We start from the raw sequence: 22,442 nt of genomic DNA, 5'->3' as shown, positions 1-22,442 counted from the left end.
GGCAGAGGCAGGCGGATTTCTGAGTTCGAGGCCAGCCTGGTCTACAGAGTGAGTTCCAGGACAGCCAGGGCTACACAGAGAAACCCTGTCTCAGAAAAACTGGGGAAAAAAAAAAATTTTTTTTTAATTTTTTGATTGGTAAGTTTACACTTGGTGTTAATCTTTAAATTTTTTATTTTATTTTATTTTTGAGGCAAGATCTCACTGTGTAACCCTGGCTAGCTGGAACTCATTATATAGAGCAGGCTGGCCTCTTAAAAGATCCACCTGTTTCTGTCTCCTGAGTGCTGGAATTAAAAGGGGTAGTGGTGAGCAGTTCTGCAAGAGCAGCAAATGCTCTTAGCCACCAAGCCATCTCTTCTCCAGTACCTGTGTATGGGTGTGTGTGTGTGTGTGCGCGCACATGTGCAACACGCGTGTGTCTTAGTTACTGTGGTTTTGCTTTGGTTTCTTCTGTTTGTCATGAACTGACATTTTTTGTTAAAGAGCTGAGGGTAGCCAGGACCTCAAGGCAAGCAGTGCACTACCGAGCTCCACCCCAGCCCTCATGTCATTCTTTATAGTCATTGTTTACTCAGGCCACCTACACATGTTTATAGCCTGCCTTTGTCTCTTTGGCGATACTTCCTGGTTATGTCTATGCCTCCCCTCTTTCTTTTTCTTTCTCTCTCCTTCTCTTCTCTCTTCTCTTCTCTCTTCAGTGGGTAGCCTGGTCTAGAACTCACAAAGATTTTACTGTCTCTGTCTCCTTGCACTAATTAAAAATTCTTTTACAAGCATCTTTTAGCAATTCTTACAGGGAAATTTTGAAATGTTCAACTCTGATTGTTAGCAGGCTGAAGATAACAATAGCTCTGATGATAAATTACTTGCCAGGCAAGTGGGAAAATCTGAGTTTGATCCAAAAAGCTGGGTACAGAGGCCAAAGAGTCCATAATCCTAGTAGGGGCAGGAGTCAGGGATGGGTGGGTCCCTGGGGTTTCCTGGTTTGCCAGCGTAGCCCAATTGGGAATACCCAGGTTTCAGTGAATGATGCTTTCTGCAAGCTGAGAGAGGTCCTTGTTCAATCTCTGTGACCCAGCTGGAGGGAGAAGAGAGCCAGCTTTCCAGAAGTGGTCCTCTCAACTTTGTGCATGCATGTCCATGTTCACACAGGGAATGGATAATGCTTAAAAGGAAGACAGGCGGGGGGCGGGGGTGGTGGTGGTGGTGGTAATGCACCTTCTTTGGTGATGTGCTTTCCTCTTGTTCATGCTGCTCTGGGTGTGGTCAGCAGCACCAAAAATCCAGGTGTATGTTTGTAATCCCAGTATTCTCTGGTCATCAGTTAGGATATGAAAAGCGTGGTCATCTTCGTATAGAGTTAGCAAACTCTAAGCCAGCCTCGGCTACAAGAGACTTTGTCTCAAAACAAAGGAAAAATCAAGGAGGATGGCTCCCGAGCACTGTCACCTGAAGCTGACCTCTGACCTCCACATGCATGTGCGCAAACACGTGTCCTGCACAAATGCACTCAAACACACAGACACCCGCATCTGCTCCCTGACAAAAGAGCCCGTGGTCTAAAACTGTGCCTATTTGACTCCAGTGAGACCAGTATACTTTGAGAATTTCCCATTCATAGTTACCGTTGTGTGTTCCTTGTGGTCCTTCTGAGAACTGTGTGGTTATTCAGTTCCTTGCAGGAACTCAGTGTGGCCTCTTGGTGTGGGGAGGAGCTGTAGTGGAAGAGCGCATACTAAAACAGCAGTGCTCTAGTAGATACGGATCATCAGGAAGCGATACTTCACGCGCCCTCCGTGTAGCATCCAGAGACACTTGAGTGATGTTTCTGTGTGACCTAGCAGTACTTCTACACAGTACTTCTACACAGTACTTCTACACAGTAGACTTCTGTATTCGTAGTTCTCTCTTCCACTACACGGGATGAAACCCAGGACTTCTTGCATAGTAGGGAACATTCTATTAATCTGGTTTTCTCTATGCCTCCCACCTCTGTCAGTTTGAGTCAGTCTCAGCTGCCCTGGCTGCCTTCCATCTGTAGTGCTTTTGCTGACTCTGCAGCAGCTGGGATTATAGGTGCGCACTCTCACCCTTAGCCAGCAGACCTGGCATTCGGCATAACTGGCCCGTGAGCTTCAAAATCTCACACACGTAAACAAGGTTGATGTTTACGTTTTTAAGTATTGAGTGTTGTATTAGTTAACCTTTCTCATTGGTATGACCAAATGCCTGGTAAAAGCAATGTAGAGAGGCGGTTATTTTGGTTCACGGTTTGAGGGTGTGGTCCATCATGGCAGCTAGAGCAGGAAGCACCGTGCCTCACTGCAGCCATAGACAGGAAGCCAGAAGCAATGAGCACTGACTCTCAGCTCACTGGCTCCTTTTTATTCTGTCTGAGGCCTCGGTCCATAGATGGTGTTGCTCCCACCTCAGTTAACCCAGTCCAAAGACCCCTTCAGGGGCATGCCTGGAGATGTGCCACCTGGAGTTCTAGATACGGTTGACAGTATCAACTGTCAGATGGGTGACGTTATTTTGACCTGTTTTCCGTGATTTTTGAGCCGACTCTCCGTTTATCTTTGGCTCTTGTTTTAATGAATTCAGTCTATTTTATGCCTCCCTTCTGGGAAGTGCCACTCTGTGCTTAGGCTTTCTTGTATGCCAGGTTCTTTGTCCTTTGTGTGCCTTGTTCCTTTCCTTTCATACCCCGTGTGTTGAATTGTTCTGTGCCATTCCCTCTTATCTGTACATGATTAATATGAACAGTCCTGGACAGCTCTGCCAGCCTTGATGTTTGTTCTGCCGTTGTCTAGGCAAGGCACATCTTCTTGCAGGCTTGCCTGCTGGGGATCCAGTGTCTTCCACTCCAGGCTCTCTTGAGTGTTAACAAGCAGTGCTTCTGGCTGCTAGCACATGGTTGTGGTTGGTTGTCTCCTTCCAGCTTGTCCGGGATTGAACTCTGGTACCAGGCTTAGACAGCAGGTTTTTCTACCCACTGAGCCACATTACAGCCTATTTTAATGTTAGTAAATTAAAAACAAAAAAATGTGTGTGTGTGATGTGTACACCCCTTCTCATACTCATAGAACCCCCGATGTCTTCCTCTGTGGCTCTCTACCTTATTCTCTTGGTAACTTCTCACTGGCCCAAAGATCACTGGGTTTTTTGCCTAGGTGAGTGTTTAAAGTGCCCCATCCACCCTGCCTCCAGCCCTTCTAGACTGGGTAAGAGAAAGGCACCGCCTAAATTAGTTGACTTTTCAGACGGGTGCTGGGGATCTGAACCCACGCTTACACAGGTCTCTCACTCACTGAGCTGTCGCCCCAGCCCCAACTTTGTTCTTTAAAAAAAACTTTTTTAAAGTTTTATGTATATGGGGGATTTGTCTGCTACATATATGTCTGTGTACCGTGTGTGTGCCTGGTATCCATGGACTGCACAAGAAGACATTGGATCCTCTGGAACTGAAATTATGAGCCATTATGTGGATTCTGGCCATCAAACCTGGATCCTCTGGAAGAGCAGCCAGTATTCTTAACCTCTGAGCCAACTCTCCAGCCCCGATACTTTGACCTTTAATTTTTATGTGTTTGTTTGTTTTTAATTTACAGAAGCTCTTAGTAAAGCAGGCGTATTAACTCTGGCGTCCGTTTTACGTATTTATCCATTCTAACTTTGTTTATATATGGTATTTTGTGGTATAAATCTCTGTTTGCATTTGTCCACTTTCTGCATTATGTCCTCTGAATCAGTTGCTGGGGAAGCTTTCTGACCAAGCTTAAGACTGTATTTCCAGTGAGTTTGTTATTACATATGACACGAGCAAGGAATGTAACTTAGGTTTCTCTTCCAGATGGGCAGTCCTAAAAGGGCCAGTAGAGTGCTTTATTCTGAGTGTGATGGGAAGACATAGTGTTTGATCAGGAGCTTTAAATTATTTATTCTGTTTATGAGAAAGGGTCTCATCTAATGCAGCCATCTAAGGCCTCTAACTTACCTAAGGATGACCTTAAACTGGGTCCTCTACAGAGCCTGCCTGATGTGCACGGTGCTGGGGATTGAATTCGGAGCTTTGTACACAAGACTGCATAGTCATCCTTGAGTCGTGAGTGTTTTTAACTCTTTTTCATAAGTGCTGGACATTCAGCATAGAGCCTCACACATAGTAGGCACACACTCTATGGTAGGCACGCATTGTGTCTTGTGTTGCCTTAAGATGCTAAGGCGCTAAGGCTTGTACAGATTTCTCTGATAAGGCTGGGGTGTGGTTCAAATGGCTTTGTGCTTGCTGGGCATAGTGGTGCACCCCTGTAATCCCACCACTTGGGAGATGGAAGCAGGAGGATTAGAAGTTCAAAGTCATCCTCAGCTATATAGTATGAGGCCAGCCTTGTATCTTACTATATTGAGATTCTACCAAAAGCAACAAATAAGATGAAACAAACCAAAAAGTTCTCTGGTAACTATAACTGGGAAATTGATAGTTGGCAGCAGACATAAAAGACACTGGTATCCTGAGTTTGCCACTGTCCTCTCCCGCCTCTGATTGTGTTCATGAGTCACTGGGCAATTTTTAAAAGTATGATTTTGAAAACTTGACAGTGTTGAATAGTCATTCTCACAGTTAAGTTTAGAATGTTTTCTTACCCCCATAAAGAAACCCAGTACCCTTTAGCTACCAGTCCCAAATCTCTTGAGTCCCAGAGGGTCACTGATCTTCTATATAATGTAAATTGAGTCATGCATTTCCTGGTCCTTTGTGACACTTCTTTCTTTACCATAGTATTTTCAGGGCTAAGTTTGTGTTGTGTTACTGTGTCGTTCCCCTGTGGTATCCTGTTGTGCAGACAGATCACATTTTGCTTGTTTTTTTTTTTTTTCCCTCTGTGATATGGGTGTCAGTGCACATGCTAAGCAGATGCTCTATACTGGGCTATATCCTCAGCCTCTTTTTGTTTTGAGACAAGGTCTTGCTAAGTTGTCTAGGCTGGCCTTGAACTTGAGATCCTCCTGCCTCGACCTTAGTTGGGATTATAGACCTGGGCCTCTAGGCCCAGCACATTTTGCTTATCTTGTTTTTCAGCTTACAGGCTGTTGGATTGTTTCCATCTGTTTGCATTTTGAGTAATGCACTGAGTATTAGTGTACAAGCTTGTATATGGTTAGCCCTCTTTCTGTGGCTTCTTGATCCGTGTATTCAGGGGAAGTACTGCACCTGAATAAACCTGAGTAGAGATATTTTCTTGTTACGCCCCAGATAATACAGTGTAACATAATTTGCATCATCTTGGCTACTATAAGTAATGTAGAGATAATTTAAAGCATTTAAGAAGATGTCAATTAAATGCAGATACTACCTTGATCCATGTACAGATTCTGCTAGCAGTGGTGTCCTGGTGATGCAGATGCTGAGGGTGAATGTATTTTAGAGACAAGTTGCTAGTTCAGGTTCTGACTGTGATTTAACTAGTGAGGAATTACCAGGTTATTTTCCCAAACAGCTATACCCACCCGCCCTCTCCCTAGCAAGGCGTGGATGATCTATACATCTTTCACAGCCCTTAGAAGTATGTGCTGCCAAAATACCATCTGTGGAGTATTCTAATAATGTTTGGCAGTTTTCATATTTTTTTTTTCTTCTATGTGAATTATAAGAGTGCTATCAAGTTCAAAAGCCAACCAGAGGTCTCCTGAATATACATAATTGCATTAAATTGATATATTTTGACATTAGATCTTTTCATCCAAGAATATGATATCTTACCATTTAAAGCCTTGAGTTTTTTAGACAATTATCTCTTTATTACAATATGTATATTTATTTGGCATTTGTTTCTTTGAATTTCTTTTTACATGTGTAGATTTGTTTGTGCAGGCACACGGGCTATAATGTAATTTAACTTAATTTTTTTATTTTTATCATTGGGAGGGTGTGTGTGTGCTGTATGTACCATGTGTACCATGTATGTGTGGAAATCAGAGGACATCTTTCAGGAGTTAGTTCTTTCCTCCCTCTATAGCTTTCAGGGATCAAACTCAAGTGTGAGCTCTGTGTACTGAGCGCTTACGCCCACTGAGCCATCGCACCAGGCCTGCTTCTTTGTTTTTTATGGTTCTGAATCAGCACCATTACAAGTGTTGAGAATCAGCAAGTACCTTTCTCTACCTGGCTAGCAAGAGAAGGACCTTTGGTGTTGAACGCAGTTTATCTTGTGAAGTGCATGGACTTGATCTTTGCTCACAACATTTTTTTAGGTCCTTAAGTTGTTTGGGTTTTATGGGAACGGCTCTTGGGTTTTTTTAAAAGCTTTTACTACAACTTGATATAATCATTATTTTTAATCCTTTAAATAGTATGACTTATTTTAACAGATTAATATTGAACTGTTCTTTCATTCTTACATAATAAATCCTGCCTTAAAAAATAATCCTCTTAGCTTCCTTTCTCTATTTTCAAATCTGTTTTATATTTTTCATGATTTTGAACATTTATAAAAGTAGACAGACAACACAGTAGAACCAAGTCCCCATACAGCTGTGCACATAGCCTCAGATTATTGACTGATAATAGGTCCTGCTTTGTCTCTGTTTTCTCACAAGGATGTGTTATTGTGTGGGTGTGTGTGTACACATACATACATATATGTATGTATGTATGTATGTAATGAACTCCCTTTAACAAAACAAGTCCTGGGCTGGGAAGACAGCACAGTTAGTTATGTGTTAGCTACATAAAAAGCTGGGCATGGTGGCATGGTGGCACTGACCTGTAGCCCTGGTGCTGGATGAAAGCTGGGGAGGCAGGTGGATCGATCGGCAGAGTTTACTGGCAACAAATCTGCCCAGCGGGTGAGCTCTGGGCTCAGACATCCTGTATAGGAAAAAGATGAATGGCTAGGCGTAGCGGCACACACCTTTCGTGGTAGTGCTTGAGAGGCAGGGGCAGGCCAGTCTCTGTGACCAGCAGCCTGGCCTACATGTCAAGTTGCCGGACAGCCAGAGCTACCACCTACTGAGACTGTCTCAGAAATAATTTTTAAAAATAATTAAGATGAAGGAAGGAGCTGGTGAGATGGCTTATCACTAAGCCCTGGACCCCACACTGCAGAGCCAACTCATGCAAGTTCTTCTCAGACCTCCACCAAAGCACAAGTGTATGCAGACGCACACACTAAGGAAATGAATGTAAAAAGCATGACGTAGTGGCACTGGCCTTTAAACCCAGCGTTGGAAGAAGCGGGTGGATCTCTTGAGTTTGAGACCAGCTTAGCCTACATAAGGAATTTCAAGGTAGCCAGGGCTACCTAGAAAGTAGCTGTTTATGAATGAATGAATAGAAGGAAGGAAAAAAGAGAGACAGACGTAAAAAATATATGCTGGAGAGTAACAGAAGAGGACACCGGCTTGCTGGTGTCTTGACCTCTGGCTTGTACACACACGCGTGTGTAGCTCATACACCCACATACAATTGTACTCACACACACACACAAACATGTACTCATTCATATACTGCACACCTCAACACTCAGAAAATGAAAAACAGGTACCATTTACACCTAAAGTAAATACTCCGTGTTCAGTTTCCAACCACTCATATGTATGGGTTGTAAATGCTTATATCTGTATGTGTCTGTATATTTGTGTATACATTCATAGTTGAGTCAGGATCCAACATAAACTTGTAGTGGGTTGATGGTCTGGAAGCCTGCTCACAGCTGTCTTTTTCTCCTCGTACCTTTTCCCCTGTTTATTCCTAGGACAGCAGGTCATTTGTCTCTAAGTGTTACCGTTTCCCATCCTCTCTCTTTTGCTGATGGTGGCCTTGTAGTAGTCACCTGTGTTCTCTGTAAAATGGCTTTGCCGTGTTATTTCAATATGCTATCATCCTCATCTTGCTATATTTCATTCAATATGTGTATGTATTACGAGATAGATTAAAATTATTTTAGTTTTATGCTTATGAATGTTTTGCCTAAGTGTATTGCACCTTGTGTGTCTGGTGTCCACAGAGCTCAGAAGAAAGTGTCACACATTCTGGAACTGGAATTGCAGGTGGTTGTAAGCCATCATGTGGGACCTGGAAACCAAACCCAGGCGTCAAGATGAAATTTTAGAAGACATCATTATTATTATTATTATTAAATTATTTTTTATTATGTGTACATGTCTCTGTAGTTATGCACATGTGTGTACATTGGTAGGGACTGGGGTGCCTTTTGAAGCCAGAGATATCGTATCCCCTGGAGTTGGGGTTAAAGGCAATTGTGAGCTGCTAAATATTGGTGCTGAGAACCAAACTCAAGAGTGCATACAACAGTGTGCACTCTTAATTGCTGGCCAGTCTCTCTAGCCCTAGCTGGTTTGTTTGTGTTTGTTTGTTTGTTTGTTTGTTTTGGTTTTTGAGACAGGGTTTCTCTGTGTAGTCCTGGCTGTCCTGGAACTCACTCTGTAGACCAGGCTAGCCTTGAACTCAGAAATCCACCTGCCTCTGCCTTAAAGGCGTGTACCACTACTGCCTGAATTGTTTTGTTTTTTAATGTTTTTTGTTGTTGTTGTTTAGTTTTGTTTTTGATTTCTGAAGCATGATGTTATGTTGCCAAGGCTGGCCTCTAACTCCCTGCATCTGGGGTGGCCCTCGAGCTCCTGGTTCCCAGGGCTGGAATTCCACACTTGGCAGACAGTTCTAACAGGTCATCTTTATCAGGTTCTCAGTAGCAGACCACTTTTTCAGGCTTGTTCTATTGAAGTAGCATAACCTGATAGGATAACTTTACCGTAAAGATAAAGATAGCACATACTGAATAATTCTGTGTGATAAAGCCCAGCATTCTGCAGCCAGGCTGTGCAGACAGTAAAGCGTGGTGATTGCTGAACCCTTGCTCAGACTCCCCCACCCTTCTCATTGCCACTAGCACAGCTTTCCCTTGGTCCACTCAGTTCATCTTCTGTCATCCCCCTACCCCCACCCCCACCCCCGCCTGCAATTATGTGTCCTCAAATTACATTTTTTGGTTGCAATTCTTTTTATTTTCTCCTGGTTTTCATGTGTGTGCATGTGTGTATGCCAGTTGACATTTGTACATGACCATGATAGCCTGAGATTGGCGAGCCATCATCCTTTTGCTTGGGAGTTACACCTGGAGGCAGGGTCTTGGTCAAGCCCAGAGCTCACTGATATGGTTTGTCTTGCTAGCCAGCTTGCTCTGGAGAGCCACTGTCTTAAAGAAGGAATTAGAGGTGGATTGCCACATCCATATTGCATTTATGTGTGTTTCTGGGCACCTGGACTCCAGTGCTCACACTCAGCGTGCCCAAGCACTGGACCCCTGAGCTGTCTCCTCACACCAGTAGTTCATCTTGATCTGCAGATGATGTTAGGCATCTTGTCCCAGTATGTATTGAATGACATCTTTGGGCTGTTGCTTAATTAAGCACTGTGGCTGGCTACCTGCCTTTATTGAAAGTGCATTCTAGCAGAGAGAATGAAAACAATCACTAATTAATACAGAACTGAAAGCTAAGACGAGTGTTCTGAAGGAGTGAAGTCATAGCTGCAGGAGGACAAAGAAACCTGATATAAATAAGAGACCAAGAAAATGTCTTTGGAAATGATATTTGAGATGGGAGTTGGAGGGGTATAGCTCTATGGTAGAGCATTCGCCTAGCATGAATAAGTCCCTGGTTCAATTCCAGGTTTTCAATAAGAGTTGAAAAGCGCATATTAGATGAAGCAGAATGAGGGGGAAAATTCAGTCAGAGGACCATGTGTAGGCTTAGTGGCAGAAGGAAGCGTAGCATGTGCCAGGAGCTGAGAGAAAACAGCTGGGCTAGAGGGCAGCAAACTTGGGATTGTGAACTGAACTGCAGAGGATAGCCCAGGCGAGCAGACCGTGTAGCCGTGGAAGCATTTCAGGAGTGCGAGAGTGCGCACACGCACAAGCACCTGGACCTGCACTTTGAGATAGGTACATTGGCCTGGAGCTTGCTGGTTATGCGAGGCTGACGGCCCAGCAAGTCCCAGGGCTCCAATCATTTCTCAGCCCCCCCAATAATTAAAATTTTAAAATGTCTACTGCTATAATTGTTTCTTTTTAACTGGGAAAAAGTAACGTACATACTTTTTCTGAAAACATCATCTTTTTGTGTTTTAGGATTTTGTATTTAATAATCTAAATTGTATCAGTGCCTCTATGAGGATAATGGCATGCAGCAAGGTCTACTGTTTTAATCAGGGAACTAGATAGGAAATGAATTGCCCTATAATAATATAATAAAGACGAAAACATTGGAGATGTGGGGACAGAATAAGTGAAGTATTTCCTTAGGAATGAACACTTGTCAAGTTAGTCAAGAATGAGAAAAGGTTGGGAAAGGATCCAGTTTTAGCCAGACAGCAATTAAAGTGAACTTCGTGGTAACTCATCGGGAAGGCTGCAGAGCTCCTAGCTCTAACTTGTGTCTGTCGTCTTTGTAGGAGAGTAGTCATCTTGATGGACTTGGAAGTTAAGAAGTCTGCTGAAGACGTTGGATTAAAGATTGGGAATCCCGTGCCCTATAATGAAGGTAAAATCCTCCTTAGAGGTTGTAACTCTCGGTTGGATATTGCTTTTTGGATCCAGAATGCTACCTTGTGACTTAGCAGTCTCAATAAGACAGTGATTGGGGCGTCAGGGAGGATCTAAACAGCTGGTTATTCTGGTTTTTGTTAATACTGAAGCAATGATGCATGGGTAGGTCAGGAGAAGTTATAGGCGGAGTATGATGGCCATTCTGTGTAAGAGTTGACTGAAAGTAGAACCTAGAATGTTCTGATAGTGCAGGCTTCATATGAGGGCTGAGACGTGAGAGAGCCAGGTGCAGTCTTCTGTGTGTGAGTGAACATCAACGTATTTACACGCGCGTGTGTGTGTGTGCATGGGGCTAGAGACCAAAGTCGAGCCTTCTTGATTCCTTACTTCTAGAGAGAGGCTCTCCTCCTGACTTGGAAGCCCAGGCATCTGAACTCGGGTTCTCATGCTTGAATAAGAAGCTCCTTATGGTCTAAGTACCTCCCCAGCCCCAGGAAGCGTCTTGTCTTAGGTTTTATCTTACAGGTCTTTGTTTACTGGGTTTTTTGTTTGTTTGTTTTTTGTTTTTTAAGATTTATTTATTTATTATCTGTAAGTACACTGTAGCTGACTTCAGACACACCAGAAGAGGGCATCAGATCTCATTACGGATGTTTGTGAGCCACCACGTGGTTGCTGGGATTTGAACTCAGGACCTTCAGAAGAGCAGTCAGTGCTCTTAACCGCTGAGCCATCTCTCCAGCCTTATTTATGTTTTTATTTATTTTTAAGTGGCTCTTGTTGGCCTTGAACTTCCTGCTTCAGCCTCCTGAGTGGTGGGGTTACAGATGTGTGCTACCACAGCTGGCTCACGGTGCTGCCTTGGCTGGCCTCAAACCCACTGTAGCTGAGGATGACCTTGTATCTTCCTGCCTCTACTTTCCAAATGCCACCATGGGTGATAGCAACCTTGATCTTGATGGCAAAAGTATTCTTTTCTTGTGCAAGTTTGAGACCAGCCTACATCACTAGAGACCTAGTCTCAAACAGCACCTGTGTGATGTTTGTCTGTGTGATCCTTGTCTTGTTCTTTTCAGGCAGCGTTTATCCTTGTACTGTTAAATGGCATTAACACTGGGTGAGGTGGCTCGTGATTGTTTCCCCACTCTCTGGAACTGAGGCAGAAGAGTTTTGAGGCCAGCATTGACTCCATTCAGGATAGCCTGTGCCACAGAGTGAGACCCTGTGTCAAGCCCCTCCTCCCAAGCCAGCGTATGTGGAGGTCAAAGGACAACTGAGGAATCTGTTCCTTCCTGCGGGATGCAGGAATGGAGATCCTTGGATCATTAAGTGTCTGGGTGCCTCTGGCCCTTGGTTCTCATGCCAGCCCAGTCTGGCCTGTCTGGGTGCTGGGGTTTCAGTATGCGCACTGTGCCCAGCCAGTTCCTGTGTTCCTGTTCGTCAGGTTGAGGAAATTTTACTTCTCTCTCTTGCTTGGTAACATTTTTATTAAGAGTGAACGGTCAGTTTTGTCAAATGCTTTCCCTGTATTTATTAATAATCAAATGCCTTTTCTGTTTCAGTTAGCTAATACGGTGAATTATGATGATTGATTTTTTTTGGATGCTAAAGCAGCCTGGGGCTTGTGGGACAAGACTGGATTTGCATTGTATTATCCTTTCCGCATATTTGGATTTGCTTTGCTGAGTCTACCTGATTAGATTTCGTTCAGTATTTTTTGCTGTCTGTCCACGAGAGATTTTTTTATTTTTAATTATGTTTATGTGTGTGTGTGTGCTTGGAGGATAGAAATGTTTAGGGTCTCTGGTACATTACAGGTGGGCGAACTGCCTGATACGGACGGGTTGCCCTTAGCCACTGAGCCATCTCTTCAGCCCCCTGAGTCAGTTTGGTTTTGGTATCTTAGTAGTACTGACCTTACAGGGTGTCTGGAGAATATTCATTTCTGCATTGTCTAGGTTCCTGTAGAATCCGTCTTTCTTATTTAATGTTTACTTGGGTTCACTAGTGCTCCCTGGACCCGGGGGCTTCTCCAGACTTGATCCTGCTGCCTCAGCCACCACTGTGCCGCTGCCTCTGGCTCAGACAACAATTCTGATACAAGGGTATTTGGTTTATAAATGTGGAGACTTTGTAAAGAGCTTTTCTGTTACCAATAATTTAATTCCCCTAGGATCAAACGTGTGTTTGATGTCTCAACTTCTATTAAATTCTCAACGTGTCTAAAATTCCGGTAACTTACAGTGTTATGTTTGTGCTTCAGCTTACGATGCCCTTTGGTAAACTCAGTCTACACTAGAAAGGAGTATTTATAGTTGTATGGTGTTTCAGCTGCATTCTCCTGGTTTTCTCTGTCAGGTGGGAGAGGGATGCTGGGCCCTCAGATGGAATCACGGGTTAATGTTTCTCTTGTGGTGCTCTGCCTTCTTCCCTTTTCCTGTGTTTCTTACTGTCTCTGTTGCTGTATTGCTGTGACCCTGTCACTCTGGCCGTGCTGTGGTGTTTGCAATGTGCATGGTTTGAGCTTATCACAGCCTGTCACTAGGCTCAGCTGTGTCGATTTGTAAAATGTTGTGCAAGAATCCTGTTTCTCCTTCCCAATCTTTGTGGTATGCCTGTCAGCCTATCTGTCATAAAGCTGACAATTTATTGCTGGCATTTTGTTTAAACTGTTTGTAAGAGATTGTGCCTGTGCTTTGTTCTCAGTTCAGCCTTCTGGCTTCAGGCCTTGCAGGCTGGGTTTATAGGCACAGGCTTCCCGGGCCCACTCCCTCCCTCAAACTCCAGTTACTCTGATTAATGGTTAGCGTGCATCCATTGCTTTTTTGAAAGCAGTGTCTCACTCTAGTCCTGGTTGGCCATAAATCCCGGCCACCCCTGCTTTACTTCGTTTGGATAACAAGAATGAGCCAACAGACACACAGCCATAATTTAAATGGTATTTAGAACTTGTGTTTATTTTTTCATACTTGCCATTTCTGGCATGTCATTGGTCGGGCCCATCTTTTCTGCTGTCATTTAATAACGCTGACATCCAAACCCCCACTCTCTCTGCTCTCTCTCTTGCTCTTGGATCCACTTCCTCTCTCCCCAGTCAGTGATTTTTGAGACAGGGTTTCTTTGTTGCCTGGCTTTCCTGGAACCCACTGTATAGACCAGGCTGGCCTCGAACTCACGGATCCTCCTGCCTCACCTGCCTCTGCCTCCTGAGTGCTAGGGTTAAAAACGTGCACCCCCCATGTCTGGCTTTCTTTCTTCTTTTTTTTTTTTTTATCATGCTCTGGGAAGTTTTGTTAAATAACTTTTTGTTTCCTTTTCTCCAGTCTGGCTTGCTTCCAATAGTGCCAGTGTCGCCTGGGTTGATGATAGCCAGGGTGCGTACTCTGTAGTCTTTTTCTGTTTTCTGAATGTTGTGCCCAATTCAATTACTGCCGTTGTAGTGATGGGCACCAGTTTGGATCAGTATGCGTCGTATTATGTTTCAGATTTCCTCCGATAACCAGTCTCTCCTTCTGTGATCTCTGTCCTGATCACCTTCAGAGTCTGCTTCTGTCCCAGCGGGTACTTCCCGCTTTTCTTAACAAGCAGAGTCTAGAGTTGATCAGTTCCAGAGACTTTTGTCCTCTTTGCAGCCACGGTCTTCCTGCCTTAACTGCGGGACGGCTCCCAACCATGAGCAGCCACTATGGTGGACCAGAACTTTTGTTTGTTTGTTTTTGTTTTATTGACTTGCCAGGTCCGGTTTGTGCTGTCCACACTTACTCATGGGTGTGGGGCCACTCACTAGAGCATGGCTGACCCACCAGGGCCCATATCAATAAAGGAAATCGATTCCCCCTACTTTAGAATCCATCAAATCAACTCTCTACAGCTTCTCCTTTAATAATAGGGCCTCTCGAGCCCATCCCACCTCCATGTTAGAGTGGTCCCTGGCATGGTTTTGAGTAGGCAGCCATAGTTACTAAGAGCTGATGAGGGCAGAGGCCCTGACTTGTCCAGAGGACACCATTTTGTGCAGAGCTTTCCTGACACCTTATTTTTACAGTTCCTCACCGCACTTCCCTTTTCACAGTGGTCACTAAGCCTTGGTGTGTGTGTGTGTGTGTGTGTGTGAGAGAGAGAGAGAGAGGCAGAGAGACAGAGAGTGTATGTGCATGCATGTGAGAAGAGAGAGACAGAGAGAGTGTGTGTGAGTGTGTGTATATGTGTGTGTGTGTGCGTGTGTGTATACTCTGACCATCTGTGAGTTTCTGTTGCTTCAAGAAATTCTAATCAGGGTGGAAAGATGGCTTAGCAGTTAAGAGCTCTTGATGCCTAATATTGAAGACCAGAGTTCTAGTCCCAGCAGCCATGAAACAAGCCTAGTGCCCACACACACTTATAACATTGGTTCCAAGAAAGGTGAGACAGGAGGATTGCTGGGACTTGCTGGCCTGTAGTCCAGCCAAGGAACAGGAGCCCCAGGTTCCAGGTTTAGCGAGAACCACTGCCTCAAAGGGAATAGGTGGGAAGTGACAGAGAAGAGAGCCTTTATGCAAGTTTACACACTCACACTAATGTCTGAGACAAAGAAATGAAAACTGTCATTTGCGATTTTCAGGGTACGTTTCTAATGTATCCAGAAGTCTTCATTTCAAAGCTTTTCATTATTGTGCAAATTGTATTTAAGTATATAAGTTGTGTGAGTGAACCTATTACAGAATGTTACATGTGTATATTTATGTATATATTATTTATTTCACATTGGCATTTTTAATTATGTTTGCCTATAAAACTATGTAGTTTTTTTTATTGAAACTTAACAAAAAACTTAATAAAACGCTTTTAAAAAAAAGAAGAAGAAGAAAGATATGTATAATGTGTGTGTTAAATATCTTTAATTCCAGCACTGGGGAGGCAGAGGCAGGCAGATCTCTGGGTTGGAGGACAGCCTGGTCTGCAGAGCAAGTTCAGGAACAGCCAGGGCTACATAGAGAAACCCTGTCCCAAAAAAATGAAAGAATCTTAAGATGGTCATATATCTGGGTTTTATAACATTTTGTTTGCGGGCATGTAGGTAAGCGTACCATGTGTATGCAGTGCTCTTGGAGGCCAGAAGAGGGCGTTAGCTTCCCCTGGAATTGGAGAAGCAGATGGCTGAGAGCCTCCATATGGGCACTGTGCTCTTAACCACCCAGCCATCATCTCCGCAGCCCTGTTTCTTTAACAAGCATTAATGTTTGTTTTAATTTTTGAGTAGAGCTGCGTGACTTTGTAATCAAAAACTATGGTGTGCGGCAGTGGGTGGACTCCTACCCACTGCATTGTGCACCCACTGCTGCCCTTTATAGATGACACATTGTAAGGTTTCTTTATCCTACCAGGGCTATTCGCCAAGTAACCAAATGCAAGTGCTGCTCCTGTGCCCCACATAGTTATGTAAGATAGCTAGTTCTCCACACTGCCTTCTTTCTGTCCTCTTAAAAACATTATTTATTTTTGTGAAGTAAACTCTTACCTTGTACCTCGACTGAGCCTGAAACTTGTTTACCAACCTCTGCATCCTGAATGCTGGGATTACAGCTTCTCCCTCCCTCCCTCTTTCCCTCTTCTTCTCCCCCTCCCCTCCCCTCCCCTCCCCTCCCCTCCCCAACCCCCCGCCCCCCAGCAGTTCTGGTGTGGCTGTTCTGTTGTTTATTTAACCAACTCTGTGGTTAGATCCTTTTGTCTCCTTGCTCTGACTCTAAAAGTGTGCTTGATCCTGATTTGAACCCAAGCACTGCAAGAAGGAAAAAAGATCCACCAGAAGCCGCAGTGAATTCTGTCCTGGGTACACCAGTGTGCGGGCAGAGTGGGCTTTTTTGCCAGAAGTGATTGCTGGGTTAACTGGGAATGTGCCTGTGATTGGCAGACACAGTTAGACATTCTCCTCTGCTTGTTACAGCGTACCCCAGCAGTGCGTACCCCAGCCATGCGTGAGCACACTGGTCTCTTCCCAGTCATGCCAGCAGCCCATCTTCTGTGCCTTTAAGAATTGGTGGATGAAAAGCGGTATCATGGCTATAGCTTGTGTTCTGAGTGAGGTCTGTCCTTGTAAATGTTTAAGAGTCCCTTTGCTTTTGGTTTTTGGACTCTAAAGTGGACTTGTTGTTGTTGTTAGTCTGTTATGTGCTGTTTGTTTGCTTGTTTTTCTTCTTGATTTCTGTGAGTTCTTCAAAAAATAGGGAGTGTCGTTTTTTTGACTCAGATGTGAGCTCTGTGCTTTTTTTTTTTTTTTTTTTTTTGGTATTTCTTGGCATTGTTACCAAGCCAGGAGTATTGTTACTTAAACCACCATGGGAATGTCGTGGCTTCAGAAACAGCGCCTTTCACCACAGCAAAGGCTTCAGAGGAGGCCAAGAACCAAAGTTCGATTTATATCCGCTGGAAGCTAATCCAGGACCTCTTACGTCAGAAGTCCACTAGAGTCAGTGAGCAGACGCAGCCCAGACTAGTAAGAATTCCACCGTGCATCAAAGTGCGAATACACATTTATTACTGCTGCCACATTGAGCAAAAATGGATGGATGGTTCAAAGTGTGCGGCGAAATAAAACTAGACAGTCCATGCTGCATATACTGTAGGGATGGGTGCCTTTCAATCCTTCACGCTTGCAACTGTGTGTGTGTGTCTTGTGTATCTGTGCTGGTGGTGATAATAGCTTGCTCAGACTAAAACTAGGTACTGTATAATATACTTATTATTCATATTGGAATTATACCCAGCCTAATTATGTCCATTTTCTGTCAGTAGGAACTTAGAAATATTGTATTGATCCATTATCGTCTTACTTGTTTTCAGTGGTTTGGGAGTTGAGACAGGGCCTCACCATATTGTGTGGTTGATCTTGCAGCTGTCTAGACCAGGCTGGCATGGAACTCCTGGCAGAGATCTGCATGCCTCTGCCTCCCACATGCTGAGATTACAGGTGTGCACTACCATGGCAGGCTCTATTTATTTATTCTTTGTATTTGTTAAGAAAATGCTTGCTTGGGAAGTTGGTGGGTTTGTTTGTGAATTTTTCTCTGCCCAGAGTTCACTTGCCATAATAGACTGTAAGAATGATAGCTATGAGCAGGTCGCCGAGGGCGGAGCCTGCTGTAATCTAGTTCCCTCCTGGTTTGGGGCCAGTGTGTAGCCAGCAGAGCCTAAGAATTACAACCTGGCTTCCTGGGATAGCTTGATTTGCAGGTGGCCCAAAACAGGTTATTATAAACGGAGCCTACATTACTGTTTTGTAGATGGTTTTAGCTTTAGAAAGATTTTTCCTTAGCTATAGACTGATTGATTTGAGGTCTTGTGGGCAGCTGCTGCGTTACAATGCGTTAATTGAAGGGCAGTTGCTGCTGTTTACAATGCTCTGGGATTCCTGCCGTCATTTGATTTGGGACTGTCTCTTGTACCAGATTTGCAAGAGATAAAGGTTACTCTATTAAGTGGGTTAGTAGCTTTTCCTAATTACCACATCTTATGTTCTATATAATTAGAGTTATTGCTGCCAGGATTGGTTGTTTACAAATTAACTGCATGATGATGAAGTACATGAACTTAGCCAGACAGAGCTGAGGAATACCAGGTTTTCTCTTCTCAGCCAAAGATGTTAAAGATGTAGTGCTGTCTCCATCACTGTGCGGACAGTTACGGGAGGAATGCGCTCAGCTCTTGTTCCTGGTCCAGAGCGAGCACTCCAGACAGTACTTGCTGTTACTGGTGTGTCTCCCGCGTCCCGGGCTGCCTCAGACTCCTCATTACCTGAGGAGGAGGAGGACCTTGAACTTGTGGTCCTCTTTCTGCCTCTTCCCCGAGCACTGGGATACAGGCAAGGGACTGCCCGGACTTAGGGACTGCTAGGCAGGTACTCTACCAAATGAGCTACACCCCCAGCCTCAGATTATCAGTTGGAGACTTATCATGGTATTATGTTCAACTAAAAAGTATAACTGTGAGCCGGGCGTGGTGGCGCACGCCTTTAATCCCAGCACTCGGGAGGCAGAGGCAGGCGGATTTCTGAGTTCGAGGCCAGCCTGGTCTACAANGTTCGAGGCCAGCCTGGTCTACAAAGTGAGTGCCAGGACAGCCAGGGCTACACAGAGAAACCCTGTCTGGAAAAACCAAAAAAAAAAAAAAAAAAAAAGTATAACTGTAATTCATATAAAAATGAAAATTATATGTTAGAACAGGTACGTGTGTTGGTTTTTTTGTTGTTGTTGTTTTTTTAATTGTAGTAAAATATATGTTTACTGTTCAACTTTGAGATGGGGGTCTACCTTTGGTACCTATGCTGGCCTTGACCTCCAGCTTCAATGAGTCTTCTGGTTCAGCCTCCTTGGGTAGCTGTGGCAACAAGCAGGTGCCAGTGCAGTGGGCCGCTTGCCGTGGTTGCGGGCACAGCACAGTGTCTTCTGTGGTTACCGGCTTTCTTACTGAACCTGGAGCTCATCGGTTGGGCTGCCTGGCTATGAGGCCTGGGATCTGCCTGCCTCTGCTCCCTGCCTAGTCCGTCCTCACCTCTCTAGCACGCACGCCCCCACGTGGGAGCTAAACTCAGGTCTTTATGTTTTCTCTACCAACCAAGCCGGCTCCTCAGTTATCTTTTTATAGAAATTGAGTCGAGTGACCACATCCAGTTCAGTCAGACATGCGCAGCAGAAATGGTTCTGAGAATGAGGCTCCTACTTGAGGTAATTTGGAGACTGTAGAAAAGGAGAGGCTCGGGGCTGGAGAGATAGCTCAGTGGTTAAGAACACCGACTGCTCTTCCAAAGGTCCTGAGTTCAAATCCCAGCAACCACATGGTGGCTCACAACCATCGGTAACAAGATCTGATGCTATCTCCTGGAGTGTCTGAAGATAGCTATAGTGTAACTTACATATAATAAATAAATAAATAAATCTTTTTTAAAAAAAAAGAAAGAAAGAAAAGGAGAGGCTCTGGAAATGGCTCAGCAGGTAAAGGCATCTGTCCCCAAGCCCGGTGCCTTTGTGCCATCCCTAGGACTCTGGTGGAAGGAGAGCTGACTCCCTCAGGATGGTCTCTGCCCTCCACATAGGTGCAAGCACCTTCATGAGGTGCACACACCAGCAAATACCGCGTTCTTTTTAAAGAAGGGAAGAACTTAGCTGGAAGTTAGGTCACCTTTTAAACTGTGTCTTATGCAGCAGGTCAGTGTGTGTTCTGTAAAGGAAGGGCTCATTGTCAGTAGCCTGGGCCCCTTTCCTATGTAAATAGGTGTCTCACTTTTTCTCTCTATTGGACGAACTAAAGCATAATCAATTCTATTTCATCTTCTCAACTTTGTGCTAAATGTATTTGTCTCCAGCGACACAATTACATCTCATTCCCTGAGCTACTTAAGAGTAATTTTGTCAAAAATGGATTCCATGGGCATGTAACATGCCCGGTGAGTTGGGACCTCAGGAGGCCCAGCAGGAGTTAGAACTTACAGTTGGAGAAGGGAGAGCCTCGGTGGCAAGGGAGACTTCCTGCCTGGGTGCATCATTTTTGGTGTTTCGGGAGCTCTGGGACATTTCTTTTTTTTAGCTGCCTTTGTCGTCTGCAAGCGCTCTAGGTGAGCAGCCCAAATGAGGCTGGCTTCAGCCTTCAGAGCCAATCACAGAAACGAAATCAAACCCCATAAACTCGTTATTTTAAAACACAGTGGTAGGCAATTTACAATGTTAACATTCTTCAACTTGGTAAACATTTGTATAAAGGGTGAAGGGCAAATACACACTCCGACGGGGTGGCGCGTCTTATTTGCTGCTTGAGAGGCATGCCCCGTTCCCCTCCTTTTTATCTCCCTGTTGCCTTGACACGGCTGCTTCTGAACTCTGTTCTCATCTCTCCCTGCTGTGACAGTTCACTAGCACTTCACGGTACCTGAGACTCTTTCAACTCATATTTTCCACCAGCTGTCAGTCGCAAAATAAGGTTGCTTTGTTTGGGGGAAAGGGTAGAATCCTTTCTAAACGTCTCCTTTTCCTTTGAAGCCAAAGCACTTGAGAGACAATTGAACTGCTTTTAGGTTTTCCTTACCACCCTGCTTTCTCTTCTGATGGATCCTGCCACGAACACACCATCCTGTTGATGACATCGATTTGTTGCTATGGAAATAGTGGTAGCATCACAGATTGAGACCAGTGACTTTACTGCAGGTTCTTGAAGGAGAAATGGGCAAGGCTTCAGGGAGAACCTCATTAAAACTGAAAGCTGTCAATTCTAAACAGTTGAAAGGGAAATGGAACCAGTCTTTACTATGCACAGACAAAAAAGTGAGCCCTTTGCAGATGCAGGCTGTGCAGCCTAGTGCAGTCTGCTCCTCTAAGAGCCAAAGGTGGGCTTTCCTAAGGTATTTACTGCTGGTGTTGAAATCTCTTGACTGGGTTTGCACTGAATTGGCCTGTTTTGATCTCCAGGACATGGGCAGCAGCAGCAGCAGCAAGCAGTCCCTTCCCCAGCCTCTGCAGCGACACCACCAGCCAGCAAGCCCCAGCCACAGAATGGGAGTCTGGGAATGGGTAAGATGGGACGCAAGAGATGGAAGTTAGGGGTCAAGGTTGAAACCGTGTTTGAAAATTCACTGAGCCTGGGTCAAGCAGAGTAGCCTAGGCCAGCACTTGGGAGGTGGAGACAGGGGAATCAGAAGTTCAAGGTCATCTTCCACTATTTAGCAGGTTCCAGGCCACTTTGGATTACATGATACGGGCTCAAAAAACAAACAACAGGAACAAAAACTCCATTCATGGTAGAATTGCAAAGAATAATTCCAATTACTGAAGAGTGTTTTTTAAAATATTTATTTATTTACTTATTATATGTAAGTACACTTGTAGCTGTCTTCAGACACTCCAGAAGACAGTATCAGATTTCGTTATGGATGGTTGTGAGCCACCATGTGGTTGCTGGGATTTGAACGCAGGACCATTGGAAGAGCAGTCGGCGCTCTTAACCGCTGAGCCATCTCACCAGCCCGAGTATTTTTTTTTTAATAAAGGTAGTTAAAATACACTGTTCCTGACTCCTCTTAGTTGATGCTTTATCTGGTAGTCACTCGCTTTCACCTTACATTCTGTGCCTTTTTTGTGAAATTTCTTTTAAATTCCCCTCTTTCCCCACCTACCATGCACTTGTTCCATTTGGCTTTTCTGTCTAAGTCTCTCCTCTGACTTTGTAGCTCTTGTGGGACTTTATCTTCTCTTTAGACATAGCATGTGTTACCTTTGGCATGGAGACCCTCCCGCCTGCCTCCAGTGTGCTGGGGTTGTTGGCCATGGCTTCTATGTTTTCATCTCTCTTTCCTAATTTACTGGTTCTTTGTAAGTTTCACATCATGCACCTCGATCCTGCTCACCCCTGTTCCCTTGTACCTGCCCTCCACCCTTGCAGCCTCTCCGCTAAAAGGAAAAAAAAAGAAAAATAATCTGATCGTGGAAGCTGTAGTGTGTGACATTGTGTCCCCGAGTGCACCCTTTGTCCACACATCTTCATGATGTTCATCATGGTGAAATTGTTGGTCTTGTTTGAGGCCTCTGGCTTCTGCTACACGACTCAATGGGACTCCTTCTCAGATATCCTGTTGTCCCGTATCACGGAGATCATCGGGCACGGCTCTGTTGTGTTGCCCGGGTACCTGAGGTTACAGGGCCTCTCCCTCCCTCCCCCCAGCTTTCTCTGTAGCAGGTCTGGATGGGATCATTTTGATTACTTCCTAGGCTTTGTTTTAGGACCCTTTTCTGGGACACCATCCTTGAACATAGTGATCTGTGGAACATGACTAGATCTACTTGTAGAGGGTTTTTTTTTTTTTTTTTTTTTTTTTTTGGTTTTTCTTACCACATCATACTCTCCTCCTCT

The 22,442-nt window shown here is 44.4% G+C and overlaps 1 protein-coding gene across 1 annotated transcript in view; it reads left to right on the top strand.

Moving 5' to 3' along the window:
• The window catches only part of Rpa1 (replication protein A1), a 48,194-nt gene that overhangs the window by 8,642 nt on the left and 17,110 nt on the right, over positions 1 to 22,442 (top strand). Inside the window, exons 5-6 of the mRNA XM_021177355.2 lie at positions 10,478 to 10,566; positions 21,005 to 21,106. Coding sequence (XP_021033014.1) covers positions 10,478 to 10,566; positions 21,005 to 21,106 — 191 coding nt within the window. The remainder of the gene's footprint in view (positions 1 to 10,477; positions 10,567 to 21,004; positions 21,107 to 22,442) is intronic.

The sequence above is a fragment of the Mus caroli genome, chromosome 11, assembly GCF_900094665.2.
Source record: "Mus caroli chromosome 11, CAROLI_EIJ_v1.1, whole genome shotgun sequence".
Taxonomy (NCBI): Eukaryota; Metazoa; Chordata; class Mammalia; order Rodentia; family Muridae; genus Mus; species Mus caroli.
This window is presented reverse-complemented; position numbering and strand designations above follow the sequence as displayed.